This window comes from Saccoglossus kowalevskii, chromosome 2 (assembly GCF_978046115.1).
Source record: "Saccoglossus kowalevskii chromosome 2, keSacKowa6.1, whole genome shotgun sequence".
Classification (NCBI taxonomy): Eukaryota; Metazoa; Hemichordata; class Enteropneusta; family Harrimaniidae; genus Saccoglossus; species Saccoglossus kowalevskii.
In genome coordinates this window covers 13,605,782-13,632,153 of record NC_140642.1, presented here as the reverse complement: position 1 = coordinate 13,632,153, position 26,372 = coordinate 13,605,782, and the positions used below count along the sequence as shown (strand labels likewise).

Sequence of the window (26,372 nt, the reverse complement as noted above, 5' to 3'; positions counted from 1 at the left end):
CGATTCAATCTGGATGGTACTTGATTTGCTCGGTATATCCTTTGTTTGCAAAGTGAGTACCCACTCAGGTAACGGAACATGAATAACTTACTTAACCCACATGAAACAGTATAGAAAATTCGTGGCTCGTTCGTATACAAATAATAACTATGCGCTTTCCAGGGCAAAAACTACCATAATCAATTCTTCTAATTGATGTGGTCAGAGTGAATACCTGACACAAATCGTGGCGACACAGTGGTGAAATATACAGTGATAATGCCGAAGTGAACACAATGGAAAAGTCAACCACTTAGCGGCAGCCGACCCTAAGATAAGATCGTCCTCAATTCAGATAGTGTGACATACCCGAACTTTGGTGTCATCCTAAATGTCATGATAATGTCTCAGTTGACGTCACCACAGATGCGGCGCGTTAATGTCAATAATATATGTCGAAACTTCATGGGATATAACAGTAATACGGCTGGCGGACGCTGAAGTTGCATCACGCCAGGTTTCTAATAAATTACTTGCCATCACCGCGCCGTGCTCGACCCATGCGTCATTTACAACGCGAGCAATTTTTTTGTTTGTATTATACGTGAAATTTGAACGCGCCCAACTTATAATTTTTGACAAAATTGGTCATAAATCGCATGACAATGTTCATTAGTTTATTATGTACAATCATGAAGCTAATGTCTCATGGTACAATGAAAAAGCATTATTTTGTGTGTCAAAGTTAAGCTTTTTGAGAAAAGTGTTCTAATATTTCTTGAAAATTGCTATTTTTAGAACAATTCCATAGAACACAATATTAAAGAAAATTGCATTTTTTGAAACCCAGATTTTTTAAATAATTCTCAAAACAAAAAGTACTCCATCAGCATTTTCAGCATATATCACCAGACTAGATTTTGAGATATTGCATGATATCTCTGCCATAGTAACCTATGGTAAAAGCGTTATGATAGTGTTAAAATAGCGATTTTCCACTAAAATACAACCATTAATGTCTTGAAAAAAAGGTTCGTAACCCCAACTTTTTTTAGGTCAATATCCTTATATTGCCCTTGAGTACAGTTTATTACAAAATGAACAAATTCTGAGTATTTAAATTTATGAGTGCCTATTAAAGACATGACATGATCCCAATACATTTGCACGAGTAAGGGTACTCGTGAAAATATCCTGGCGATATGCCCCCCCTCTGTAAAATCAACAATATATTGGCCTTGGGATTTATTCGTTACATGGACAACCGAGAATGAAATAGCTGTTTGCATGCACGTTTTGCGCGGCGAGACTATACTGTATCTGAGTACTGTGTTGTATAACACCACCATTTTCTTGGTAGCAGAATTTATAAGTTCACGCACCCCCCCCAGCAATTATTGCACAAGGCGTCAACCACAATTGATGATGCGGGCATAATACCAGTGCACGACAGGCATTCCAAAGTCAGCATGTATATGGCCTAGTAACAGCACAGGGAGCCCAGGAACTATGATCAACTGTACGCACTCCCTATGAGCGGGGGGGGGGGGGGGTATCGGCTGGTATCTAATGTAAGACATAGACAAGGGATGAAGGCTCCAGTAGCTCATATTTTTTAAACTGGAAAAAACAGATGAACAGAATGAAAAATAAAATCTATAAAAAATACCAGGTTGAAGAATATTAGTTGCTCTTTCAAATTTCGCCAAAGCCTTACCTATATTTTACCTATATCGGCAGAATAAATCCAGAAAACTACCCAAATTGAAAGTGCAATTAATATTCTTCAACCTGGTATTTTTCTTTAGATTTTATTTTTCATTCTTTTTGACTTTTTTTTCGAGTTTAAGAAATACGAGCTGACTGGAGCCTTCATCTCTTGTCTTTCTTATACTAGATACCAGCCGATATCTCCCCCCTGCCCATAGAGAGTGCGTACAGTTGATCCTAGTTCCTGGGCTCCATGTGGTAACAGTACAAGAAACGGTCACGTAGCATCCTCCGATCATTCTAATCATGACTTAGTCGCTTCTACCAATCAGACAGTATTATTGACAACCTATAATTCTCAGTACTATTTTTTTCTTTTTTATTTAAACAATATTTTTATTTTGTTTCAATAATGGACATACAACACAAAATATTACATCACATAATGGAAAAATAAAGAAAAAAAAAACTAAGAAAAAAAAAAAAGAAGAAGAAGATTCTCAGTACTATAGTAGATTCTATGAACCAAAAACTTTATGTATAATATGAAGTTGACAAGACCCCCCCCCCCAAAAAAAAGAACACATTCGATTGGACGATGAATTGTAATATGCTGCTTCAATCTGTACAATCCAACGTCATATGGTCATCATACTGGTTCAATGGTGTACATTTTTGACTCCCATGTGCGAAGCACAAAATGGGAGTCTTTGCAGTTAGTGTGTCTGTATGTGTGTATGTGTGTATGTGTGTATGTGTGTATGTGTGTGTGTGTGTGTGTCAGACTGTTCCACTGCTATCTCAAGAACCATACATCGGTTTTTGATGAAACTTGGTGCATAGATGCTCTGGGCCAATGCGCAGATTTGATTAGGTTTTGGTAAAAATCCATGCTCGTTAATTACCTAATTTGCATGATAATTAGCTAATTTTTAGCTGTTCTATGACTGTTCCACTGATATCTAAAGAACCACTCATTGGATTTTGATGAAACTTGGTACATAGATGCTCTGAACATATGCGCAGATTCGATTAATTTTTGGTAAAAATCCGTGCATATTAATTACCTAATTTACATGATAATTAGCTATTTTTAGTGGTTCCATGACTGTTCCACTGATATCTAAACAACCACTCATTGGATTTTGATGAAACTTGGTACATAGATGCTCTGAACTAATGCTAGGTTTTGATTAGTTTTTGGTAATAATCCGTGGATACTAATTACCTAATTTGCATAATGATTAGTCAATTTTCGTTTTTCCACTGATATCTCAAGTACTAATCATCACATTTCAAATGGAACTTGGTACATAGATGTCATACGACACTGCACAGACCTGATAGTTTTTATGGTAATATCAGTACATATTAATTACCTAATTTGCATAATTAATTAATTTTCAGCATTTGATATAAGTAGTTAGCATTACATTTCAATGAAACTTGGTACTTACATACTCAAGGACTATGCAGAGATTGATTGTTTTCGATAAATATTTGTGCATATTAATCACCTAATTTGCATAATTAGTTAATTTTCAGCTTTTCCATGGGTATCTCAAGTACTAATCATCGCATTTCAATGAAACTTGGTACATAGATCCTTTAGGACTATGCAGAGACCTGATTAGTTTTAGGGTAAATAATTGTGCATATTAATTACCTAATTTGCATAATTAATTTTCAGCTTTTCTACTGATATCTAAAGTACTAATCATTTACATTTCAAAGAATCTAGAATTATGCAGACCCAATTAGTTTCCGGTAAATATTTGTGCATATTAATCACCTAATTTGCATAATTAACCAACTTTCACACTGATATCTCAGGTACTATACATCACATATCAATGAATGTACATGGATGCTGTAGGACAATAGACAGACCTGAATAATTGTGGGTTACAATCTGTACATATTAATTACCTAATTTGCATAATTAACCAATTTTAAGCTTTCACACTGATATCTAAAGTACCGTAAAAACTCCAAAATTTCGACCGGTTTTAAATAATTGGCGTTAGAAATGTGACATGTTTTTAGAGTCGTGGCCGAGTTGTAACTCAAAATCTAAACAAAGTCATCAATCAGTGAGTATTATGACAAGCAAAACAAAACATCAAGACGCGCAGAAGAGGTCAGCACAAAACTAATAGGTCAAAAGACAAAGCTGTCTCGCACTACCTAGGAAAACTTGCGAATGTTCAAAGTACAGGTACCCATTGGACAAAAGATACATGGAAGTTTAGCAAACTATCTCCCCGACCCAGTGCAATGTATCCGGTTAGAATCAAAGCTCACGTGTCCCTTATTTGAGGGACCAAATTCTGCCGTAAATTCTCCCTTGGATTAAAAAATAAAATGGGATTTAAGAAAATAAAATGGGACTTTTAAGGTGTATTTTGGCGTCATTTTTCGGACATTTCAATCAATCCTGCCGGCTAAAATAGAGTCTAAGTTTTACCGTAGTCATTGACGTCTGTCTATTCAAGAGTACACGTGTATGATTTTTATCGTGACTAGCGTTAGCGGGTAAGCTTCCTTTCGAGAATGAGCTGTTATCACTGTGAACAATGTTAAATTATTCTTCAGATGACCAGTTTATTTTTTAAAAACAACTAATTTTTTTATTTAAAAAAAAATCATGCCGTTTTCGCATCAAAATCCAAGCCAAAATATCGTACTACAACATCAATCTCTTCGCATTGCGTTCAATAACATTAACATATTTAAATAAGCTATGGTAATTTGAACACGTTGGCATCATCCAGCTTTTTGATTGGTTAATTCGCGATTTGACCTATTTGACCTAAGAGAACATGGCGGATATCCTACAGCATCAAACGTTTATACGAGACCGGAATCATTCGCTTACGATGAAACTTAGTTGACTTTTATTTGTATTTCATAACCATTCAACAAATTTATTTTGTGTACATTATTATAATCACTACTGAGTACAGTAATAATCAACAATTCAGAAACGCAGCATGCCGAGATTTTTGTGTTCGTTTTTATTTGAAACTTCGTTTATTTAGAATATATTTTCGTTACCAATAAAATAAAAATCTCTCAGTCAATCAGAAACCCGGATTCATGCCTTCGAGGAAGGTCCCGTTTGAACGCTCACATCGGTTTTTTTTCGTTTGGGGGAAAACTAAAACTGGTCGCAATTTTCGAATAAGAATGAGTCGGCAATTTTTAGTGGAGTCGAAAATTTGGAGGTAAATAAAACACCGAAACCCGGCAAATAAATAGCCAATCGAATTTTTAGAGGGGTCGAAATTTTGGAGTTTTCACGGTACTAATTATTCCATTTCAATGAAACTTAGTACAAAGATGCTCTAGGACAATGTACAAACCTAATTAGTTTGGGGTAAAAATCTGTTCATATTAATTCCCTAATAAGCGTAATAATTCATAATTTTTTGGTTCTAATCACATTTCAATTAAACTTGGAGACATAGATTTTCTGTTACATTGCGCAGACCTCATTAGTTTTACACTCAAATCTGGTCATATTAATTTTCTGATTTGCATAATTAGTTTTCAGCTAAGTAATTTCGAATTATATTTAATGTGTCTCCAATACTCTCAGCACATGGGAGTTCTTTCTAAGCTTTCTTTGATTTTATTTTATGATAACTCCTTATTTATTGTGTTGTTAATGTAACCAGCGTAACGGCTTCTACTGCACAGCCAACGGTACAAGGAACGGTCACGATGTTATGTCCTCCGCTGCCGGATGACAAAATATGTAATCGAATTGTAAACAAACAAACAAAAAAATAAACAAACAAACAGTAATTTAAATTGATCTATTCCATTTTATTATTTTATTTATAGTATATCGATACAACCAAAAATAGAAAACATACCAGTAAAAGCAATAAAAATAAAAATGACGTGTTGTTTTAATTATTATTTCATACATCTGTCATCCATATTTCTTATTTAACATTTAATACATATATTTCATCGCTATTACATAACTATTCACCGGGAACATGTTCTATCCTATGAGATTGTCGCTGTTAACAGTAGTTCGGCTATTACACACGGACATACAGTGAAAATATTAATATTCAATTTAATTTTATAACGTGAAACGACTTCGTGTATCCCAACTTATGCTATGCTTACATGGGATTGGCCATGTCGTGCTTTTATATTGAAGTCATAATCATGCGTAGACCGTTATATGGTATTTCATAATCCAAACTAAGTCTGGCCGCTAATCATGGATATAACAGGCATGGTGGTGCCCCAGGTTACAATCACAGTAAAAGTATTTAGTCTATTTAGTGTTGCAGGTCAACTCTAAAAGGGGTTACTAGCGCCAATGGTATTCTATATGTTTCATTGTTTATTGTCTCCGGGCCTTTTAAATGTGTATTCGGAAATTGGAGAGAGAGAAGTTCCCATACTTTAAGGGATTGCGCAATACGTCGAATGACAGGCAACTTAAAACACGTTAAACAACGTCTACTCATATCAACACGCTAGGAGACTGTGTCAATCATGTGAAACAGGGCAATGGACCCGGCAATCTTTAACAGTAAACATTTTTTGAGTAAAATTAACATTTCGAAAAATAAGTATTTAACTTTGACACGAGTTTTCTAGCGATATTCGATTGCGTACATTGCCTAAAGATTTTTAAATGTGTGTTTTGGGGGAATCTGAACGAAAGACGACCAATTAGGATTGCGTCAGACACTCATAATTACCATTGATTAAATTTTCCAAAGAAGAAGACGCTGAAATTGACAGATGAATGAGTCACGGTGTTTAATAGTACAGCCCATTGGCGCCATGGGTGACAGCAACAACTATCGAACATGCTGCAAACTACTATGCATATTACCATTTTCTGTATTCGTGTTGAAATACTAGTACAGTTGAATAATATAGAGTGCGTAGGGTCGCCGGACGGGCCCACCGTGAGCGTAGTAAACATATAGCTATGTCATAGTAACTCGCCAGGTGTGAATGAATCCAAGCACATAACACTGTTATGCACAGTGAGGCACACATGCGTAATAGTTTGGAGGTTGTATAAGTGGTTAGCGAAATGCTGGTAAGCAAAATTCGGTGAGCAAAATGTTGTTCACCAAATCAGATGAGGAATTCTTGTCGCAAACGGCGAGCAGTGCTTTTCTTAAAAAGAGTAACGGTTGACCATTTGAAATCGAAAGGGAATCTTTTCACGTAGAAAGGTATCCTGAACCTTTTATTTACACTTTTTTGTTTGCAACATAACAGTATCTGTTTTTCATATTATATCTGAAAAAGTTTGCAGACTTTTAAATATAAATATTAAATAGCAGTTGAGTCTTCTACCCAACCTATTCAGCTCAAAGTGTTGTACCGTTGTCTGTTTCAGCCTGAGGAAGAAAGTTTGCTCACCGCTTACGTCACGGTCAAGGATTTTTCATTTGATTTACATCCTAGTTATACAGGTTTGATTGTTGTATACATACTAACTCGTTCGAATTCATCACAGGAATGCGTTACCATAACAACACGAGCACAACACAGTTCACAGTTCTACTTATAATAGTAATTTATTCTTCATGTTAAATCTCAACGTAGAGGGCGAGGGCGACAAATATTTAGTTCGCACTGTGTTCTGTTTCACACGACGCAATGCTGTTAATAGGTCATTTGCTGGCACAAGCTTTTGTAATGACCACATTTGGCGGAATATTAAATTTTACCAGGAATTTATAAGATGTATCCCATAAACGTTTTATTATATTCTTATATTTGGATATGACGTCACTGTATTTGAAAAAAACAAACAAAAAAACAATCGCAATAAATCTGACAATAAATATTCCGGTCGACGTGTATCATTTGTTGAAATAATCAATCTACTATGATTATTGAAATATGCTTTATTGAACCAAAGACCCTACGTCATTGTGAGTTCTATGATTGAACCAATCACATTTGCACAACAAACTGCATGGTTTACTGATGCATGTCTGGATAAATCAATTTCGTTTATACTTATTTGCTTTTAAAAAAAAAACGTAATCATTTACGTAAGTTTGTATGTATTTTTTTTACTTGATTGCAAATTATTTTTCAATGTAAACAATACTGTAAAACACGTCTTTTTAGCTAGCATGTCATTTTAGCCAATTTAGCTAAACTGTATTTCGCTAATTCAAGATGTCGCTAATTTAGAATAAAGTATATTCTCACAATGAGATTGTTGGCATTTTAGCTAAATTAAGATTTTGTTAATTTTTGCATGGAGTCAAATTCACTAACATGGCATGTAGCTATTTCAATGTGTTTTACAGTATTACTATCAGGGGTAAATCCTTCTCCCCTGGGTTCTCGACACGTGCCGGGGGGGTATCGTCTGGTCTCTATATCTCGTCTGCTTGAGGTGCGGGATCGGGAAAGTCACTTAAGCTTTACAGTCAAATAGACACACACAACGAAATACGTATCAACTCTCGTCTTTAGTCGGTCAGTCGAGCACTCTATAAGGCACAGCGCCCTGGGGAAAAATCCCCAAGACTATCGCAAGGCTGGCCCAAGACGGCGTCTCTCGTGATGTTCTCGCCAAGACCAACTAAAACAACTTTATTCACTTTCAAAACCTTAACCAATTACAAAGCAGTATAAAGACTCTAAGGCGTGGCCTTCACACATTCAACTTGCACATAGCCAATCACACTAAGTACTGGATACGTCATATCTTTTGATTAATCGTTCATTACATTACTAACTGCGAATACCCAACTGTCAGAAATAGCGGTCCGGATGACGACGGTTATATCGTAATTAGGTCCATATCACTGAGTCAAGTTCGGTCTAGAACCTCGCATGAGCCTAAACGATGACAGATATAACAGCCATTCATTAGTAAGCAACTAAATAAGTCGGACAACAGATACGCGCAAACTAATTCATGACATTACACTGGCTATGTGCCCTTAAGTCTGTTGGTGCCCTAATTACACAGAAGTGTGACACGACTTACCGTCTCTTGTCATTATGCCAAGTTATACTAGTATATTTATATTTATTTAATTACATTAGTTTCACGCGATGTTGGTTAACAACCTTCTTGTGGTCCTACCCCGGGTCAGTCACTGTTTGAAAACTGAAATATTCCCTCACGTCAAATTAAAGAACTTGTTTATGCGATCTCGAAAATTATAAGCGGAAACAAGAATATCACGATGTTTGTGAAACATTTATTTATAAATTTACTTCGAATTATTAATATCTGATGCATGTATTTAAATACTAACACTATGATATAATGTGTGTTCATATGTCAAATGCTTTTGTTTTCATGGCAATATTGTATTTATTTACTTGTATTCAAACATTGAATTTAAAAAAAAAATCGGAGTTAAAAGAGAATGCGCCACCAGCGGCGAATTATTTGTGCAAGCACATGCGTATACAGGTAACATGTCTATAGAGGTACTGTGTATCACCATGCTAAACACCGAAATGGTAGTCCGCAGAACACTGTAGTAATCACAATTTCACAGTTCTATATACAAATAGTTCATGTTAAACATTTCCATTTACTTATAGAAACTCCGAATGTCTTCAATTTTATAGACCATATTTAAGCTTGTTCTTAAGATATACATACTTTCTACAATCCTATGATATACACATTTAACTAAAAAAAGAACTAGGACTGTGACGTCAGACTATTGACCATCAATATTTTACACATTAGAAACGCACGGGGATAAGCTTATTTAAGATTCTATCGAACGAATACTTCAGTATGTTCAGGTAAAGCAACGTCTTCTTTTTACAATAAATTATTCCATTATGATATTAGTTTTTTTGGTAAGATAAGGTAAGACCAAAGACAATTACTAGTATTTAAACATGTATACCCACATTGCTGTTTTTTTATTTTCACAAGGAATTCTTCCCTTCTTTATTTTGCACGTTACTAATATTGTGTTCTACAGTATCCCAATATTCATAGCGCCATAGAGCTAACAGATATCTAAGATATATTCATTTGGCTATTTAGAAGACGGCATATATTTTTTGCACTCTGATCCTATTTTAAATTCAAATTGATATGACGTCATTTTCCATGATTCTAGGTGAGTGGCGAGGATGTGGCCTTAGACGACTGCAAATTAAACACGCCATAGTAGACCCAAGTCGTGCTTAGAACACAGCGACTGCGTAAACAAGGAAGGTATCCACCCTAGACTAAAGTGTTTCCAACATTGCGAAGATGGTATATGCAGAACAGAATCTATCGGTGATATGGTTTTCCGTTAATAATCAATGGTGAGTGATATATAACTGAAACATTAGACTGTCGACAGTCCCCGTGGCCTAATGTTTTTTTTTTTCAATTCAAATGATTTAATCAAATAGCCATAAACGCATTGCCACGGTATTTGATTAAATCATTTTAGTTGAATACGAATGTTTTCAGAATCATACAATGCTGTATTATGAAAAATAATTATTTAAACATGGCCAAAGTTGTTCGAATTGTCTCTTTAATACAAGTGTACCATGTTCTATATACTTTGTTTGAATACAGGGTTACATCGAAGGGTGGCGACCTGTGGTTCTAACTTCCCAACATTTAGAAAGATAATCTATGTTCCCCAATGAATCATTATTTCCGAGTTTCAGTTGACAGCCCCTTTAATACTTATTTTGGAATTAAGTAGCTTCATCAGTAGCATGTACCGTCTACCCATTACGTTCTTTGCGCGCGACGTCTGGCTATTAAATTAAGCACGAAGGAGTACAAACCGCCATTTAAATTTATATGTATACTTAAGCAGTTGTTACCAATGTTTCACTTTCCGTGATCCTGAGCCATTTTTTCGTCTCAATTGTTAACGACAACGACAGCTTAACTACCAAATAATGCAATTCAGAACTGACCGCCGCGTCCTTAAAGGGCGGCAGTCGTCACGCCGCTTCCTGTTCGATATGGGACTCATAGTGACGTATACAACGCGTGTAAAATACATTGTTTATTTACATGAAATTAGAACACGCGCTGCGCTGCGCGACGACCATCGAAAATGAAAGTCGATGAAAAAATGGCACATATATCACACTTCAGTATGAATAATGACGAATTTTAAATTTATTTGCAGACGACTGCCGGGACAAGTGAATACATAATGAACGCTATTAAGAACAAATACGCAATTTCCAGTTTGGAAAGATTTCGGTGATTTGGGCATTTCCTATTTATACGGGTCGGCTTATACGGCTTCATTGCTATTTAAAACCATTCCAATCTTCTACGTACGCAAATTCAAACAGTAGCAGTTTTTACTCATCTCACTTACTCCCTCTTTAAAATATCATATATTTTATTTCAATATGCTTCAGATCCCAGCGTAACTTTTGGCTCGTTGCAATGACGTCGATTTCCCCCACAGTCAGATCGAAAAACCGTTCTTCTAAATTGCGCCCTCTATCGATGAGACATCGTTACAGTGTAAATCTGCCTTTCTGTTAAAAATACCGTTCATGAGGCGGATTTAGAGAAACTTCACTGTTTTGGGGGATTCGCTATATTATAAATTACAAACGACGGTAACAGAGTTGTTCGTTTCAATGACAAGTCTATCTAGTCATTATAACAGAGCGCTTCGCCACCAGAGGGAGCAGTTTAATGAAAAGACGTGTTGAACGACAAAACAAGTCCAGCGCTAACATGTATCGAGTTTCTGTCACGTGATACACGTTTTTGGTTCTATGATGCTGTGGAATAATTATATTTTTAAAACTTCTTGTGATTTGGTAGAGGCTTCCGACGCTATACAATAAAGAGCGTCTGTCGCATATATATGAACCTGTCCGATCTATGCATATGTAACATTTGAATTATTACGAAGTGAAAATACCCAATATTGTATTGGAGACTTACCACACGGACACTACTTTCTTTGCAAGAAACGCAAATCTTCCGACAGTGTTGTTGGGATTGTGGGAAATTATACGAAATAGGTGATGGTTTGAATACTTGCGAATTGCGGGAAATAAGCAGTAAACATCCAATTATTGTTGGCAATCGTTTCAGCTTCATTGCGTGCCCTAATTTTAGTTTGCGCACTCCCGACCGCTGAACGTACGACAATTCACAAAGATTCGTATCCGTTCCGATTAACCACATCCCGCGGTAACTCTGAAAACGGACGAACCCGCAGAATCGTGAAATACTTCCAACAATTCGCGCATATTAATACCATTTCATGTGATTGATCAAAACCCAATAACACGTTGGGAATGAATATTAGTACGGTGTACCTTGAAATCAGAGATGGTGGTCATTGTATTAAAAACTACTGGGATGATAACTTTTCCTGTCCGAGAAATCTACACAATGACCTGACAGGATACATGTTTTATTTTTGAAATAATGTCCAAATCCCGGTTTCTACATTATGATTTAAAAAAAAAAATAACCATCGTGTCTCATGTACATTTATTAAAATCTACGAGTCGAGTAGTGTTCACTGATATCCCATAAACAGTAGGCATGTTTCTATTTTGTTTCCACCTTATCATGTACTCTAAAAATATCTCGAAATATATGAGTGGAACTAGCGGTGCAGTAACAATAGTCCAAAAGTACAGTATGTATTTATTACACACACAGACTGTACAGAAATGCAAACAAACATTGACGCAAGAATAAAATCGATATTACTAAAAAAAGAAAAAAGAAAAAAAGTAGATATTGAAACAATACTGTTATTTTATTCGAAGACGTCACCTACTTGTCGGCTATTTTGGTGTTGCCGATACAGTTCACGATGGCCACAGTCAACAATACACATGACCTTACCAAAATACACCACGCGAGTATGCCTTTTTTCAGGATTCCGCGGCGTTTTCAAATTGAAAACCATCCGGCATGTCCACTGGCGGATCCAGAAATTCGGTAAAGGGGCGCGCTATTGACGTGGTCGTAGTAGACTTCCGGTGGGCTGGGTTTGTCAATTGATTTGTCATTTTTTTGCGGGCTGAAGGGGGGGGGGGGCTGGCGCGCCTCCCCCTAAATCCGCGCGTGATGTCGTGGTGGGAATGAGATAGTTATATACGTGGATGACCAATTTTAGTGAGTATTACACAACTACTTACGAACTACATAGATTAAGATGGCGGACGCCGTGACGTACTCGGACAATAATGCCACGTGACACTGAAACCAGCTGATATTAGTGAATTAGTATACCAGCGGTAGATACATCAATGGACAGTGGTTGACACACGTATTTTAATAGTAAACACGTTACTCGCATTTACGTCACATGTGCAGAAATGGAAATACGAGTGTACGCATGCGCATAGTCCATACATGTAACACGTGTTCGTAGCGAGACACGGAAAACACGAACCCTGACCCTGGTAACAGGTGATACGCATAAAATCGATTAATTATTTTTATTAAAATGGAAAAAAAAGTATTTCCCGGTAGCAATATCTGCCATGGCTTGACACGACTTGTGTCATGTGGTGGTGATTAAAACCGAATTTTAATTACTGTGTTCAACATTTGCAAAAGGCGGAGTCCAATAGTAAAACAATTAGCGTGGTAACATGGTAGTTCAAGAGAAATCAGTAACGTACTATATATGGAATTCACCCTTGTTCCTATGCGACGGTTTAGAACGAGGAATGAGAAGATTCGCGTTGAAAAGGTACCAGTATGAATTGTATTTATTATAATGCTATTTCATATATAGAATTCCAACTGTGCTTACGCCTATTCACAGCGTATAAAGGGAAAGTGTGGATGTACTTACGAGTCAATCCTGTCTATCTGGTGATGTAAACAGAGTTTCGTACGATCTATTTGATGAGGGGTGCATACAAGCAACGTAAAGTATGATGTATTAATTTCTAGTCTATTTTACGTAATTTCAATAACACAAAACACGGTTACACGTTTTATCCACTGTGTGGTTAGTCAGGATACTTGAAAATTGGGTATTTGTTTATAACTGATACGTCACAGTTTGGTGCCAACCAGCGTAATGTGAAATGAACATGACATCATTAGCAGCCATCTTGATTCATTTTCGTATACTATAAAACTAATGTTTTGCTTTCATTGTAGATATATATTAACGGGAAAGCCCTTTCCACTCTTTGCGTGCATATGTATAATTTTCGCCACGTTGTTCATGATCCTGCACGCCAGCCTGCCGATCTCTTTGTGGAAAAGACGTGTCAATCTCGACCGGTTGAAAATAGCGCCACCAACAGTTTCGACAGATGATAGTGATGATTTCATACAGTCATTCGACAGCGTGACTGAGATGGTAAAACGATCCAATAATGGAAATGCGCAGACCAAGTCTAATTACGACCAAGTATTAGTCAAGTATCCGTGGATCAATAGAACTAATGTCATTCCCAACTATTTCACTATCGGAGATCGAAACAGATACCTAGGTAGCCATACCCCCATCGTATTTGTACATCATCACAAATCCGCTGGACAGACCATGAAAATATGTCTCACCAAATTCGCCAAAAAACTCGGTTATCCGTATCCAAGCCTGATATCGTTTAAATACATCACTGATAAATACGCCGAGTTACCCGAGCTGGCCCTGCCGGCGTGGACAACGTTTGTCGGTGGGTACACATTTGGTGTGTGCAGTCGACTGAGAACACCTTGTTCATACTTCACTGTGCTGAGAGAACCATATGAACGAATGGTGTCTCATTACGAATTCTGTCAGGACCACGTCAAGGATCACATCTGCCGACCATCTGGTTCCAGAAATATGACAGTTAATCAGTGGGCGCTGAAGGTAGGTAGCCACCTTTTCAAACAGCTTTTCAACGATCCGGATCTGTGTTTGACAAAACGTCAAGGAAAGGACAACCTCGCTTGCTGGAAGCTGTATCAAACCTACTTCGAGACTGAATTGAATAAAGCGGAAAAGGAGAATGTTCTAAATTACGTGCTGGATAATTTAGAAAATTGGTTCACGTTGATCGGTATTGTGGACGATATTGACAGTACAATTGATATGCTGCAAGAAACATACAAACTTCCGTTTGTTAATAAATGCAAGAAACGAGAGCATACATTGGTTAAGAACGATATGAGGCCAAATGAAGACGAGGAACGGACGGAGTTTGAAATGAGTAAAAAGGCGATGAAGGACGCCTTATTGGCAGACAGTCGAGTAAAAGACGCTCTCAGGTATGACGTCATAATTTACAAGAAAGCTGTGGAGATTTTCGAAAGGCAAAAAAAGTCATTCCTGGCGGACAAGCAGCTATAACTATTTTCCAGTGTAAGTCAGTGTAAACATTTATATTAAATCACGTAAATGGCCCTCAATTGGGGCTCAAATTATATTCTGAAAAATAACACGAGGGATTAAAAGTAAAAACGTATTGAGAGACATACGACCCAGAATTAAATCGGATATGTGAAGAAAGGAGAGTGTGTTGAACCACTAACGAAGTTTACTTTTCGAATCGACATGTGTTGACATGTGCTCATGTAATGTACAAACGTTCATGTGTCAGCGAAGAGGGTTCTGGGATGTTTTTTTGGTCTTAACATGTACATCGCACAAGAAAACATCCAGCTGAATATATTAACATTACTGAGCGGATTAGATATCATACCGTTATTGATTTCAGTCATTGTATGGAATAGAACAACCCCGTAACATAATGTACGAAATACTGATCACATACTACAGGTCACAATAAGATAAACTTGTTAAAAGTTTTAGAAAATATATGTTGGTGATCATGGAAATAATTAATTCCCACTCACAGAATAATCTGTAATTTCACATACTTTATTTCCCCCACACTTTCCTCATTTGCACGATGCACTTTCATATGCAATGACATTCCATAAGGGATACGAAACAAATCACAAACATACATAACCGTAGTTTATTAAACGAAAATCGGATAAAGAAAATAGAAATTCACGAACACAAAGTGTAACTACAATCAACTACATAAATACTACATGACAAAACTTTGAGGTGATTACTTAGATGTTTCAAAATGTTTGTCCCACGTGTTGACTGACTATGCAGCCTGTGAGGCGCATCGACAATAAAAGATGCAAAATGCAGTTAACCTAGATTTCACCCTATTATAGAACGACTGACTGACCGACAGATATTCAGACCGACTGACTGACCGACAGATATTCAGACCGACTGACTGATCGACAGATATACAGACTGACTGACTGACTGACAGACAGATATACAGGCCGACTGACTGACCGACAGATATTCTGACCAACAGATATACAGACCGACTGACTGACCGACAGATATACAGACCGACTGACTGATCGACAGATATACAGACCGACTGACTGACTGACAGACAGATATACAGGCCGACTGACTGACCGACAAATATTCAGACCGACAGATATACAGACCGACTGACTGACCGACAGATATTCAGACCGTCTGACTAATCGACAGATATACAAACCGACTGACTGACTGACTGACAGACAGATATACAGATATTCAGACCGACAGATATACAGACCGACTGACTGACCGACATATATTTAGACCGACAGATATACAGACCGACTGACTGACCGACAGATATACAGACCGACTGACTGACCGACAGATATACAGACCGACTGACTGACCGACAGATATTCAGACCGACAGATATACAGACCGACTGACTGACCGACAGATATTCAGACCGTCTGACTGATCGACAGATATACAGACCGACTGACTGACTGACTGACAGACAGATATACAGATATTCAGACCGACAGATATACAGACCGACTGACTGACTGACCGACATATATTTAGACCGACAGATATACAGACCGACTGACTGACCGACAGATATACAGACCGACTGACTGACCGACAGATATTCAGACCGACAGATATACAGACGGACTGACTGACCGACAGATATACAGACCGACTGACTGACCGACAGATATACAGACCGACTGACTGACCGACAGATAAACAGACCGACTGACTGACTGACCGACAGATATACAGACCGACAGACTGACCGACGGAGAGAAAAATAGACGTAGGCAAAAACACCACCGACTCAATCACAACATCGGTTTCTTTAACAAATAAAAGTACTTTACCAACCAGGAAACATAATCCTAATGTAAATCGACTTATACCAGAACATCTGTTGCCTATAGAAGCTAAAACAACCTCAAAACAGACAAACATTCCACTTAGTGTGAATCGATTGGTGCGCGTACTCTAAAGCCCAGGGGGTACTTCCATTGCACCGCTGCTTTGACGCCCATTCCACTGGCGAGACGACCTAATTTAACCGATAATTTAATTTAAGAGTTTCGGTTATTTTTGCAAAACTTTTTTGCCACTTTTTCGACGCATTTTTTTGCCTAAAGTGCCCTCAAAAGCAATTCGTTTTACTCCAGTTTTCAACTGGCTGCGCTGCACTCCCACCTGAAAAACAGGTGAGTACCCCCGGGTTTTAAAGTGCAATATACACACACGAACGATCCTTTTAACAACAGAAACTGACCGCCCGTCGTCGTCTAAAAGCAAAAAAAAAAAAAAAAAAGTTAGTGCAACATACTTTAGTATACAGACTGGTCTGCCGACCATAGGTGTCACTATATCAGTAAATATATAACAGGTCGAAATAATACAATATAACGACTTTATGACACTTCTGAACCTTAATAATCGGCAGTGAATACTAGTAAGCGTAATAAACGTAATTCTATATGGATTTACAAAAATGATTCATATATTTGTTCGTACTACTGTATGTACTTTTATTATCGATATATAATAATAGGAAAGGCCTTCCCGTTGTGTGCGTACGTATGTATAATTTTCGCCACATTATTCATGGTACTCCATGCCCTAGTACCGAAAACTAGTAACAACCTGGATCCGTTCAGGATATCGCCATAAAACAGTTGAAGGTAATCACTTGAAAAAGTCATTCAACAATGCCGCTAACGCCCCACTAATGGATGTACGCAGACCTCTAATTACGGGCAAGTTTTAATAAAGTGCTTATGGATTAATAGAACTAAAGTCATTCCCAGCTACTTAAATATCCGAGACGGAAATACCTAGGTAGTCATATCCCCGTCGTATTCGTACATCATCACAAATCCGCCGGGCAGACTATGAAAATATGCCTCGATAAAGTTGCTAGGATATCCTTAGGATATATGTTAGGATATCCTTATACAAGCTACATCTTTCAAATCATTCAGTTCACTGACTATTGTACACAGTACTGCGGCGAAATTAACTAACAGCTTTGTCTGTAGATACGCATTTGGTGTTTGCGGTCGGCTAAGAACGTGTTGAGAGAGCCATATCAACGAATGGTGTCTCATTACGAGTTTTGTCAGGCTCCAGCAATGTGATAATATATTAGTGAGCGTTACGAGTAGGTAGCCACCCTTTCAAACAACTTTTCAACGAGCCGGATCTGTACTCGACAAAATGCCGGGAGCTGTACTAAACCTACTTCGAATTAGAATTAAATAAAAGCAAGGAACGAGTTCCTTAAGCCCCCCACCCCGGTTGACAAGATATTCGAAGAATCCTACTCGTATAATGAGTAGAACTCGTCTATTTGGACATATCTTAGTGACATGAGGAGATTACGTCAACTTGTTATATAGTAATAGTATCGTAAACGAAAATGTAATAAAAGCCAAAGTCATATAAAGTCAGAAACCGCAAATTATATTTCTTTGTTTTAGAGTTATTCTCGTTTTATAGTGGCAAATATTGACATATAATACAATACTGAGCGTAGTCTAGATAGTAGGAGTACCAACTATTGTGAGCTTTTGTTTAATTACTGTCCAGGAATCCAAAAAAAAAAATAAAAATATTAGTACTGTCTGTAGAACTTATATGACAAAAGCATTTTACAAGATGGCTTCATTTTTATTTTCAATGTCTTAGAAAAAGACACCTATTTGGCCATTTTATTCATAATGATGCATATCTATGCATATTTACAGACACGTCTTGCATAATTAACATCTACCCGCCACCATACTTGTGAAGGCTAATTTGAAGCACATATCCCATTGACTTGTTTGTGCCCCTTATATATGGTTTATTCTGTAGCACCATCGTGTCCACTGTTCCAATAACATGGTCAGGAAAACAGTATACGGAGGGGGGGAGAGAGATTGTGGGGAGGGGTTGTATGCAACACAATCCCCATGGTCTTCTCGCACTCAACGAGATCTCAGCGATTATTTACCAATAAAGTCAAATGTTGGGTCGTTCTGGTACGGGAGTTGTTGAATATATCGTTATTTTCAATTGATAGCCCAGTTCACGGGAATCAACTGACATAGTTCATCTCTCACTCTCACACGACGTCTGCTTTGAGATAAACCGGAGATTGACTGGTAGTTTACACACATATCTGTTTAATCCCATTTCTTCTAATAGCACTATGTGATATTTTCAGTACTTTTAATAGTTTTAAAAATAATGTAGCTTAATTTTTTAGAAAGTAATTTTTGTTTTTATTTTTAATTTCAAATGTGTGTATTTGTGCAATTATTTTATTGTTCCCAGGCCTATAATTGGGCTTTTTGCCTGTTGGCTGCAGTTTAATAAACTGTTTCCTTATTTTCAGAAGAAAAAGACGCGACGCGTGCAGTTGATTTTCTTCAAATGCGGTCGTTACACCAGATGACCATTGGTATACAAACGCTGAACATACCAGTTCATTTCCAGGCATATTTTCGTAAAGTGCAATTTCTGTGCTCATAACAACTTCGAATATTATTCTAGCTTTTTAAGGGACCCTGTAATCGGACAAAGAGATAATATAACACTGTTCAGATATGCAAATGAAATTAATCACTCAAAAACTATTCATGCGTCAGTTATTTCATCATCGTGCCCAATACTTAATTACCACGGTCGATGAAATAAGAAGAAATCGCCTGTGATGGTTGAGAAATAATGAGTTTTAATGTGCTTTCATTAAATACTATCCGAAAATTAGACCCGGAACAAATAATACATAGGGACTATCGACTAGCTAATGAATATTCAAGAGACCCAGTAGTGTAATAAGGTTGAATATTGGAGTTTTCAGAAGTTGTTCATACTTTGTACATATATTGCTTGATGCTATGCATGGTCGTACGCGGAGGGGGAGGGGAGGGGGTCAACGACCAAATGTGACTATTTCACCATGTTTACTGTGTTACTACACGGGATTTTATTATTTTTACCGCTTTGTGTTGTTAAGACACGGGACACGGGAATTAAAATACAAACAACTTTTTTTGAAATAATTAAAAAATCTGCCGGGAACTACATTTACTAAAGCCAAAAAGGACCTATTTATAAATAAATTGAACTTTGAATAATTTGGCGATAGACATGAATAATAGAACGTGTTTTTGTGTGGGAACTCCGGTGCATCGCTTCCAACTTTCGTTCGTTCTTCGTTCGACACGCAAAATGTGAATGAAATTTTTTTTTTTCACTGAAAACGCCGACTTTTACCCAAATTTCGATTTTTTCCCTATCCTATGCTTCCCCGGTGAAATACTAGAAAACCTACGAAATCAAAATCAATATGTGTTCCCGTCGCGGTGCATGGTGACACAGCCCGTGCAAATAATGAGCTGCAACACGTTTGAATTTGACGTTTTTCTCAGAAATGTATGCTGAAGTGGGTAATTTACATGCCTCGATTTCATTGTAATTGATTTATATTAAAAGTTTCATTTCAATCGGACATTCCATTCAGAAACAACTGCAACTGATCAGCTACTATGCATACCCGTGCATGGTGCGATCATTAAAACAAATACGATATACGCTGCGAGGTGTCAGAGCGTATATTTTATACCAAGCTTTTTAAGCATGTTTGTTCGTAGTTGGATATCCCAGGTATCACACATGGGGTAACATAGCAACTATAATTGCAGTTGTAAAAGTTGTGGTAAATCCGGCAAATAAAAATTATTTTACGAAATATTTTTTCCCCCAATGATTTAATATATATAAGTGAGAAATGTAAACACGTGATACAAGATTGACCAATCAGAGTTACTCATGAGCAAGTGTGTTCTACGATATAACAGTGTCAGACTGACGAACTCTACAGACAGAAATACAGTACACGTTTGCAGATAACGATGATCGCGATATTTAAATACAGTGTTCTCAGTATCATATACTATAATATGCCACTTATACATATTACCAATACCAACACAGCACTGGTCATGTCACGTCACGATACGTGTGTACGAATACGCAAAATATGTTTTGAGTTAGAAGTCACGATATAAGTGGCAGTCTCATGCAAATTCCTGCATACCCTGGAGAGAAAACCGATCACGAAGCAGTCGGTAATGGATGCCCTCATAAAAATGTAATGGGTTGCTTCGTCGCGTCTTGTCGTTTATAAGCCAGCGAACCAACTGACTGGAAATAGAAATATGTGCTTTTTAAAATTGCGTAATTTATCGCAATCTTCTCAATTACTGTAGATATCCTGGTTATGGAGAGTGGTTGTCCTTTTGATAGTCATCGATCGGTACACGTATCTCTACATGTAAGATTTGTTCTCACGTTGTTAGAATGAGTCATTGGTATACGGTTACGATTATTTCTCGCATAAGGATGTTATGGATGCGTGGTGCATGTTGATTATAAATCTACAACATCAGATTACGTCACACTATTAAATAATGTATTATGGATATTAACATACATAGACAATGTGTTGACAGTGATAGCAGTGTAACATGAAATCAACTATACTATTTCGAAAGTCAAAGTCAAAGGCAATAGAAACCTTCAAACGATTCGCGATTCTCTTATATCCGCTTAAAGATTCTCTTACAAGTGATGTCACCAACGATACAAGTCATAACCATTTCGTCGTCGATTATTTCTCGTATGACGCTATGGTGTACTTCTTTTTCCTCTGATTCATTAAATACCAGCTTCCCGTCTTCCCATTTAGCTATCATGGTCTTTATCTCACCGCTGGGAGAGGTATCTTGGAAAGGCTCGCCTATTCGGAATTTCTGCACTAGCGTTGTCATGGGAACGCACATCTTTATCTCCATCTCATCTCCGTTTTGGATGATCTTGCATGTCGGGGTCATAATGGTTGCTGCTTTTCTCATTATTATGCCAACGCCCATTCCATTTAAATACTCCTCGAAATTCTCGCTTCTGGATAATTTCCACGATCCGCTGAAGTCTATCGATGCCGCCATTCTATGCCGCTTGACAACGTGAGTTGTTTGGAAATGTGCTTCTATTAACGTGCTGATATGCAGCTATCGATGACCGATCACTGTCTCTGCTCCTCACGTCTGGCTTGTAGTCTGTCACAACAATGGTAACCCGTGTAGGCGTTTCCTTTTGGCCCAGATGATTATGTCACGTGAGCAATAATTATACTGACCAATATATATCCCTGAAATAATTATGGAATTCAGACAGCACGTGATAAATTATATCGCGTTACAGTTACGGTAACAGGAGAACAATATCGTATTGCCCCAGAGGAAATGGAGTTTTCTCAATTTATAATATTTTGTGTTAATTAAAGCAATTATAGCTAATATGTCATTCTCTGTTAATTAAAGTAATAGTCGTAAGATATCATTCTCTGTTAATTAAAGCAATAGTCGTAAGATATCATTCCCTGTTAATTAAAGCAATAGTTTTAAGATATCATTCTCTGTTAATTAAAGCAATAGTCGTAAAATATCATTCTATGTTTATTAAAGCAATACTCGTAAGATATCATTCCCTGTTAATTAAAGCAATAGTCGTAAGATATCATACTCTGTTAATTAAAGTAACAGTCGTAAGATATCATTCTATGTGTATTAAAGCAATAGTCGTAAGATGTTATTCTCTGTTAATTAAAGCAATAGTCGTAAGATATCATTCCCTGTTAATTAAAGCAATAGTCGTAAGATATCATTCTCTGTTAATTAAACCAATAGTCGTAAGATATCATTCTCTGTTAATTAAAGTAAAAGTCGTAAGATATCATTCTCTGTTAATTAAAGCAATAATCGTAAGATATCATTCCTGGTAATTAAAGTAATAGTTTTAAGATATCATTCTCTGTTAATTAAAGCAATAGTCGTAAGATATCATTCCCTGTTAATTAAAGCAATAATAGTAAGATATCATTCTCTGTTAATTAAAGCAATAGTCGTAAGATATCATTCTCTGTTAATTAAAGCAATAGTCGTAAGATATCATTCTCTGTTAATTAAAGCAATAATAGTAAGATATCATTCTCTGTTAATTAAAGCAATAGTCGTAAGATATCATTCTCTGTTAATTAAAGCAATAGTCGTAAGATATCATTCCCTGTTAATTAAAGCAATAATAGTAAGATATCATTCTCTGTTAATTAAAGCAATAGTCGTAAGATATCATTCTCTGTTAATTAAAGCAATAGTCGTAAGATATCATTCTCTGTTAATTAAACCAATAGTCGTAAGATATCATTCCCTGTTAATTAAAGCAATAGTCGTAGGATATTCTCTGTTAATCAAGGCAATAATAGTAAGATATCATTCTCTAATAATTAAACCAATAGTCGTAAGATATCATTCTCTGTTAATTAAAGTAATAGTCGTAAGATGTCATTCTCTGTTAATTAAAGCAATAGTCGTAAGATATCATTCCCTGTTAATTAAAGCAATAGTCGTAAGATATTCTCTGTTAATTAAGGCAATAATAGTAAGATATCATTCTCTGTTAATTAAACCAATAGTCGTAAAATATCATTCTCTGTTAATTAAAGTAATAGTCGTAAGATATCATTCACTGTTAATTAAAGCAATAGTCGTAATATATCATTCTCTGTTAATTAAAGCAATAGTCGTAAGATATCATTCTCTGTTAATTAAAGCAATAGTCGTAAGATATCATTCCCTGTCAATTAAAGCAATAGTGGTAAGATATCATTCCCTGTTGATTAAAGCAATAGTCGTAAGATATAATTCTCTCTTAATTTCATAGAAAATGGTCAAAATTGACTATTTATTCATATCTCACAATTTTGTTCGGTGACAGGGGATGAACAATTCGAGTATATGATATGTAATCTAACATTCCCCCCAAAATGACATATAACTTACTGAGTTTCCAAGGAGATTTCCCATTATATACAATAACAGGTCATCTCCCACAATGCGCTGCACACGTGTTCAGATTTTATTTTTACTGTCTATGTCACATGCGTATCTCGAAAGAACGCAAAACTACGGGTGCGGCACTTTATATACTCACGGATGCACATCAACACATTACTTACGCTTCACGGTGAATTGTCTCACGTCACGTTGTTTCATCGATTCGTTCCAGTTGTTCTGACCTCAGCAATTATTCAGTAGCAAATGTTCAATGGAGCTCACAACAGTTATGTATTTCCGTAAATTTCACATACTAACAGATCACTTTCGGAATAGTGTGCGGGCACCATGGAACATCAATCGCCTACAGATATAAACGTCCAGTTTAATTGTGATGATAAAGATGATGTCTTACGTACTTACTTACTTTAAACGGAAATATTGTAAAATAAACTCGATTATATATAATATATTTAAATATATGTATAAGAACTGTTTCCGATGAATATGAAAATATTTTTGTATATGCTCTGTATGTTTTATCAGTGACTATACTGTGTACTTTTTGTTTTCGTCTTGCGAGTCAACGCAGAGGGCATTGGTTTGCTGTACAGTGACTGGAAATGAATCATCATGGACATGCATCTCAATAATGTTTGTACACAATTAGAACGAAAAATGACAATCTGGTCCCGAAAAAAACACAACAAAGATGTATGTTCCAAATATGAATGAAAATGGTCCAAAAGCCTTGGAGATATAGTAGTGGAGTCAAAAAGCAAGATGGCCACCAGATAGCCATCTATGATCTGCTTATTACTGTAAAATACTTTATTTTAGCTGGATTAAAAGACTTTTTTTTTGTGTTTTTCATGGAATTTAATTTCACTGATTTTTGACGAGTTGGATGTAAAATATAGGAAAATATGTATATATGCTGGATTTTATTTTCACTGAACCACTCCTCAGCGAAAATAGCGAAAATGGCGAAAATGGCGAAAATGGCGAAAATGGCGAAAATTTATTCCAAGCGAAAATAAAGCACTCCACAGTAAACAAACTGACATGGACATGTATTCCAATATATATGATGTGCTTAATATGAATGAAACTGGTCCGTTAGTCTTGGAGATATAATATTATGGACAAAAAGCAAGATGACCACCAGTCGCCCATCTTTGATAATATTATGGAACAAACTGGTATGAACACGTATTGCAATGAATGTTGTATGTGCCAAATAAGGATGAAAATGATCCCCAAGCTTTGGAGAAAGAAGTATGGCCAACAAGCAAGGTGGCCGCAGATTGTAAAACAAATTGTCATGTACATGTAATCTGTAATGTACAATGTAACAATTTAGAATGAAAAAAACAAACAAGATGGCTGCTAGTTGGCCATATTTGATCCGACGAGAAACGAATCGTCGTAGACATATATCCTAACATATATAATAGATTTACCAACGTTGAACAAAAGCATGAATACGAGCGTAAGATACTACATTTTTCAAAAATACAGCTGCCACTCAGCCATCTTGGATTGAATCAGTAAACCACCGCATGTGCATATGCCCCAGATAAAGTACTAGTCATATGCAGAGAATGAACAGATCTGGTTCACGGGGTTCAGACACGAATCCGGACGGACGAAGACCGAATTTGAAAAAATTACATATGAATCCGCTCTGGAAATCAAGATGACGTGCATGAAGTTCATCTAACGTCCAGTGCACAGACGTGTCATGATTTATTTCTGTGTCTAAGAGAATCGGTCACTGATACGACTTGATAACTGTTCTAGTTCTAGTTTATATCATTCAAAACATTTCCATAACCTGTCAACATTTAAGCTTATACGAGGTCCTGGACGGAACTTGACTCAGTGAATGGAACTAATTGCTATATAAACGTCGCCAATCTGACTATTTCTGACAGCATGGTATGTGTAATTTCCCGTTATAGCAGAAGATTAATCAGTAGATATGTGTCCAGTACTTTGTGTGATAGGCTGTATGATTGAAGGCTACGCCTTATAGTCTTGATTCCTCAGCTCCTGAGAGCGAGGTTATTTGTAGGTCTCATGCCACTAATTAACCAATGGCTGCTCGTAGCCCCTCAATTTAAATGCCCAGCAAGAACCAATGACATTTATTAAATACTAGTATTATTTTTCTCAGGTGCTCCCTGTTTGAGGGCGTAATCACCTGGGTCAGAGGTGAGACCAACATGTGGTCTTTTGTTTACTACTTAGCGGCTGTGTACCTGTGGGTTTATTCTGTGTCTTAATGGATGTTCTAATCTTGGTGTTTTTCCAGTGATTTCTCTTGGTGCAATCCAAATACAGTAGGTGTGTCTTGTTTACCTGAGATTTGCAAGAGTTTGAGCTGGCCAACATGTTAGTTTTTTTCATATGGTTGATTACTGGCATGTTGATTTCCCATTTTTGAGCCATATTTTCAACTTTCTTCGTCATTTTCATATAGCAATCTCGTCATATGTTAACATTGTCGTCT

General features: G+C 36.8%; 2 protein-coding genes across 4 annotated transcripts; one reads left to right on the top strand and one right to left on the bottom strand.

Annotated features, from left to right (window-relative positions):
* The first annotated feature begins 13,164 nt into the window (after positions 1-13,164).
* Positions 13,165-19,594, top strand: LOC146748139 (uncharacterized). Of its 3 annotated transcripts, none has more exons than XM_085491743.1 (3): positions 13,165-13,385; positions 13,805-14,905; positions 19,354-19,594. In XM_085491743.1, the coding sequence occupies exons 1-3, from the start codon at positions 13,285-13,287 to the stop codon at positions 19,379-19,381; spliced, it is 1,230 nt and encodes a 409-aa protein (XP_085347869.1). In that variant the 5' UTR covers positions 13,165-13,284; the 3' UTR covers positions 19,382-19,594. The 3 variants fall into 3 exon arrangements, with proteins under 3 accessions (XP_085347869.1, XP_085347866.1, XP_085347871.1); XM_085491740.1 differs by having other exon boundaries at positions 13,805-14,999; XM_085491745.1 differs by lacking the exon at positions 13,165-13,385 and adding an exon at positions 13,470-13,570 and having other exon boundaries at positions 13,805-14,999.
* Positions 19,595-21,413: 1,819 nt separating this feature from the next.
* Positions 21,414-22,136, bottom strand: LOC102801683 (fatty acid-binding protein-like). Its single transcript, XM_006822081.3, has one exon. It carries the CDS (start codon positions 21,968-21,970, stop codon positions 21,563-21,565), a length of 408 nt encoding a protein of 135 aa, XP_006822144.1. The 5' UTR covers positions 21,971-22,136; the 3' UTR covers positions 21,414-21,562.
* Between the last annotated feature and the right edge of the window lie 4,236 nt (positions 22,137-26,372).

Coding starts and splice junctions, on each gene's coding strand:
- LOC146748139 (XM_085491740.1), top strand. CDS start 13,285: ATGGTAGTTCAAGAGAAATCAGTAACGTACTATATATGGAATTCACCC. Junction 13,386..13,804: donor AGAAGATTCGCGTTGAAAAG/GTACCAGTATGA, acceptor CTTTCATTGTAG/ATATATATTAACGGGAAAGC.
- LOC102801683 (XM_006822081.3), bottom strand. CDS start 21,970: ATGGCGGCATCGATAGACTTCAGCGGATCGTGGAAATTATCCAGAAGC.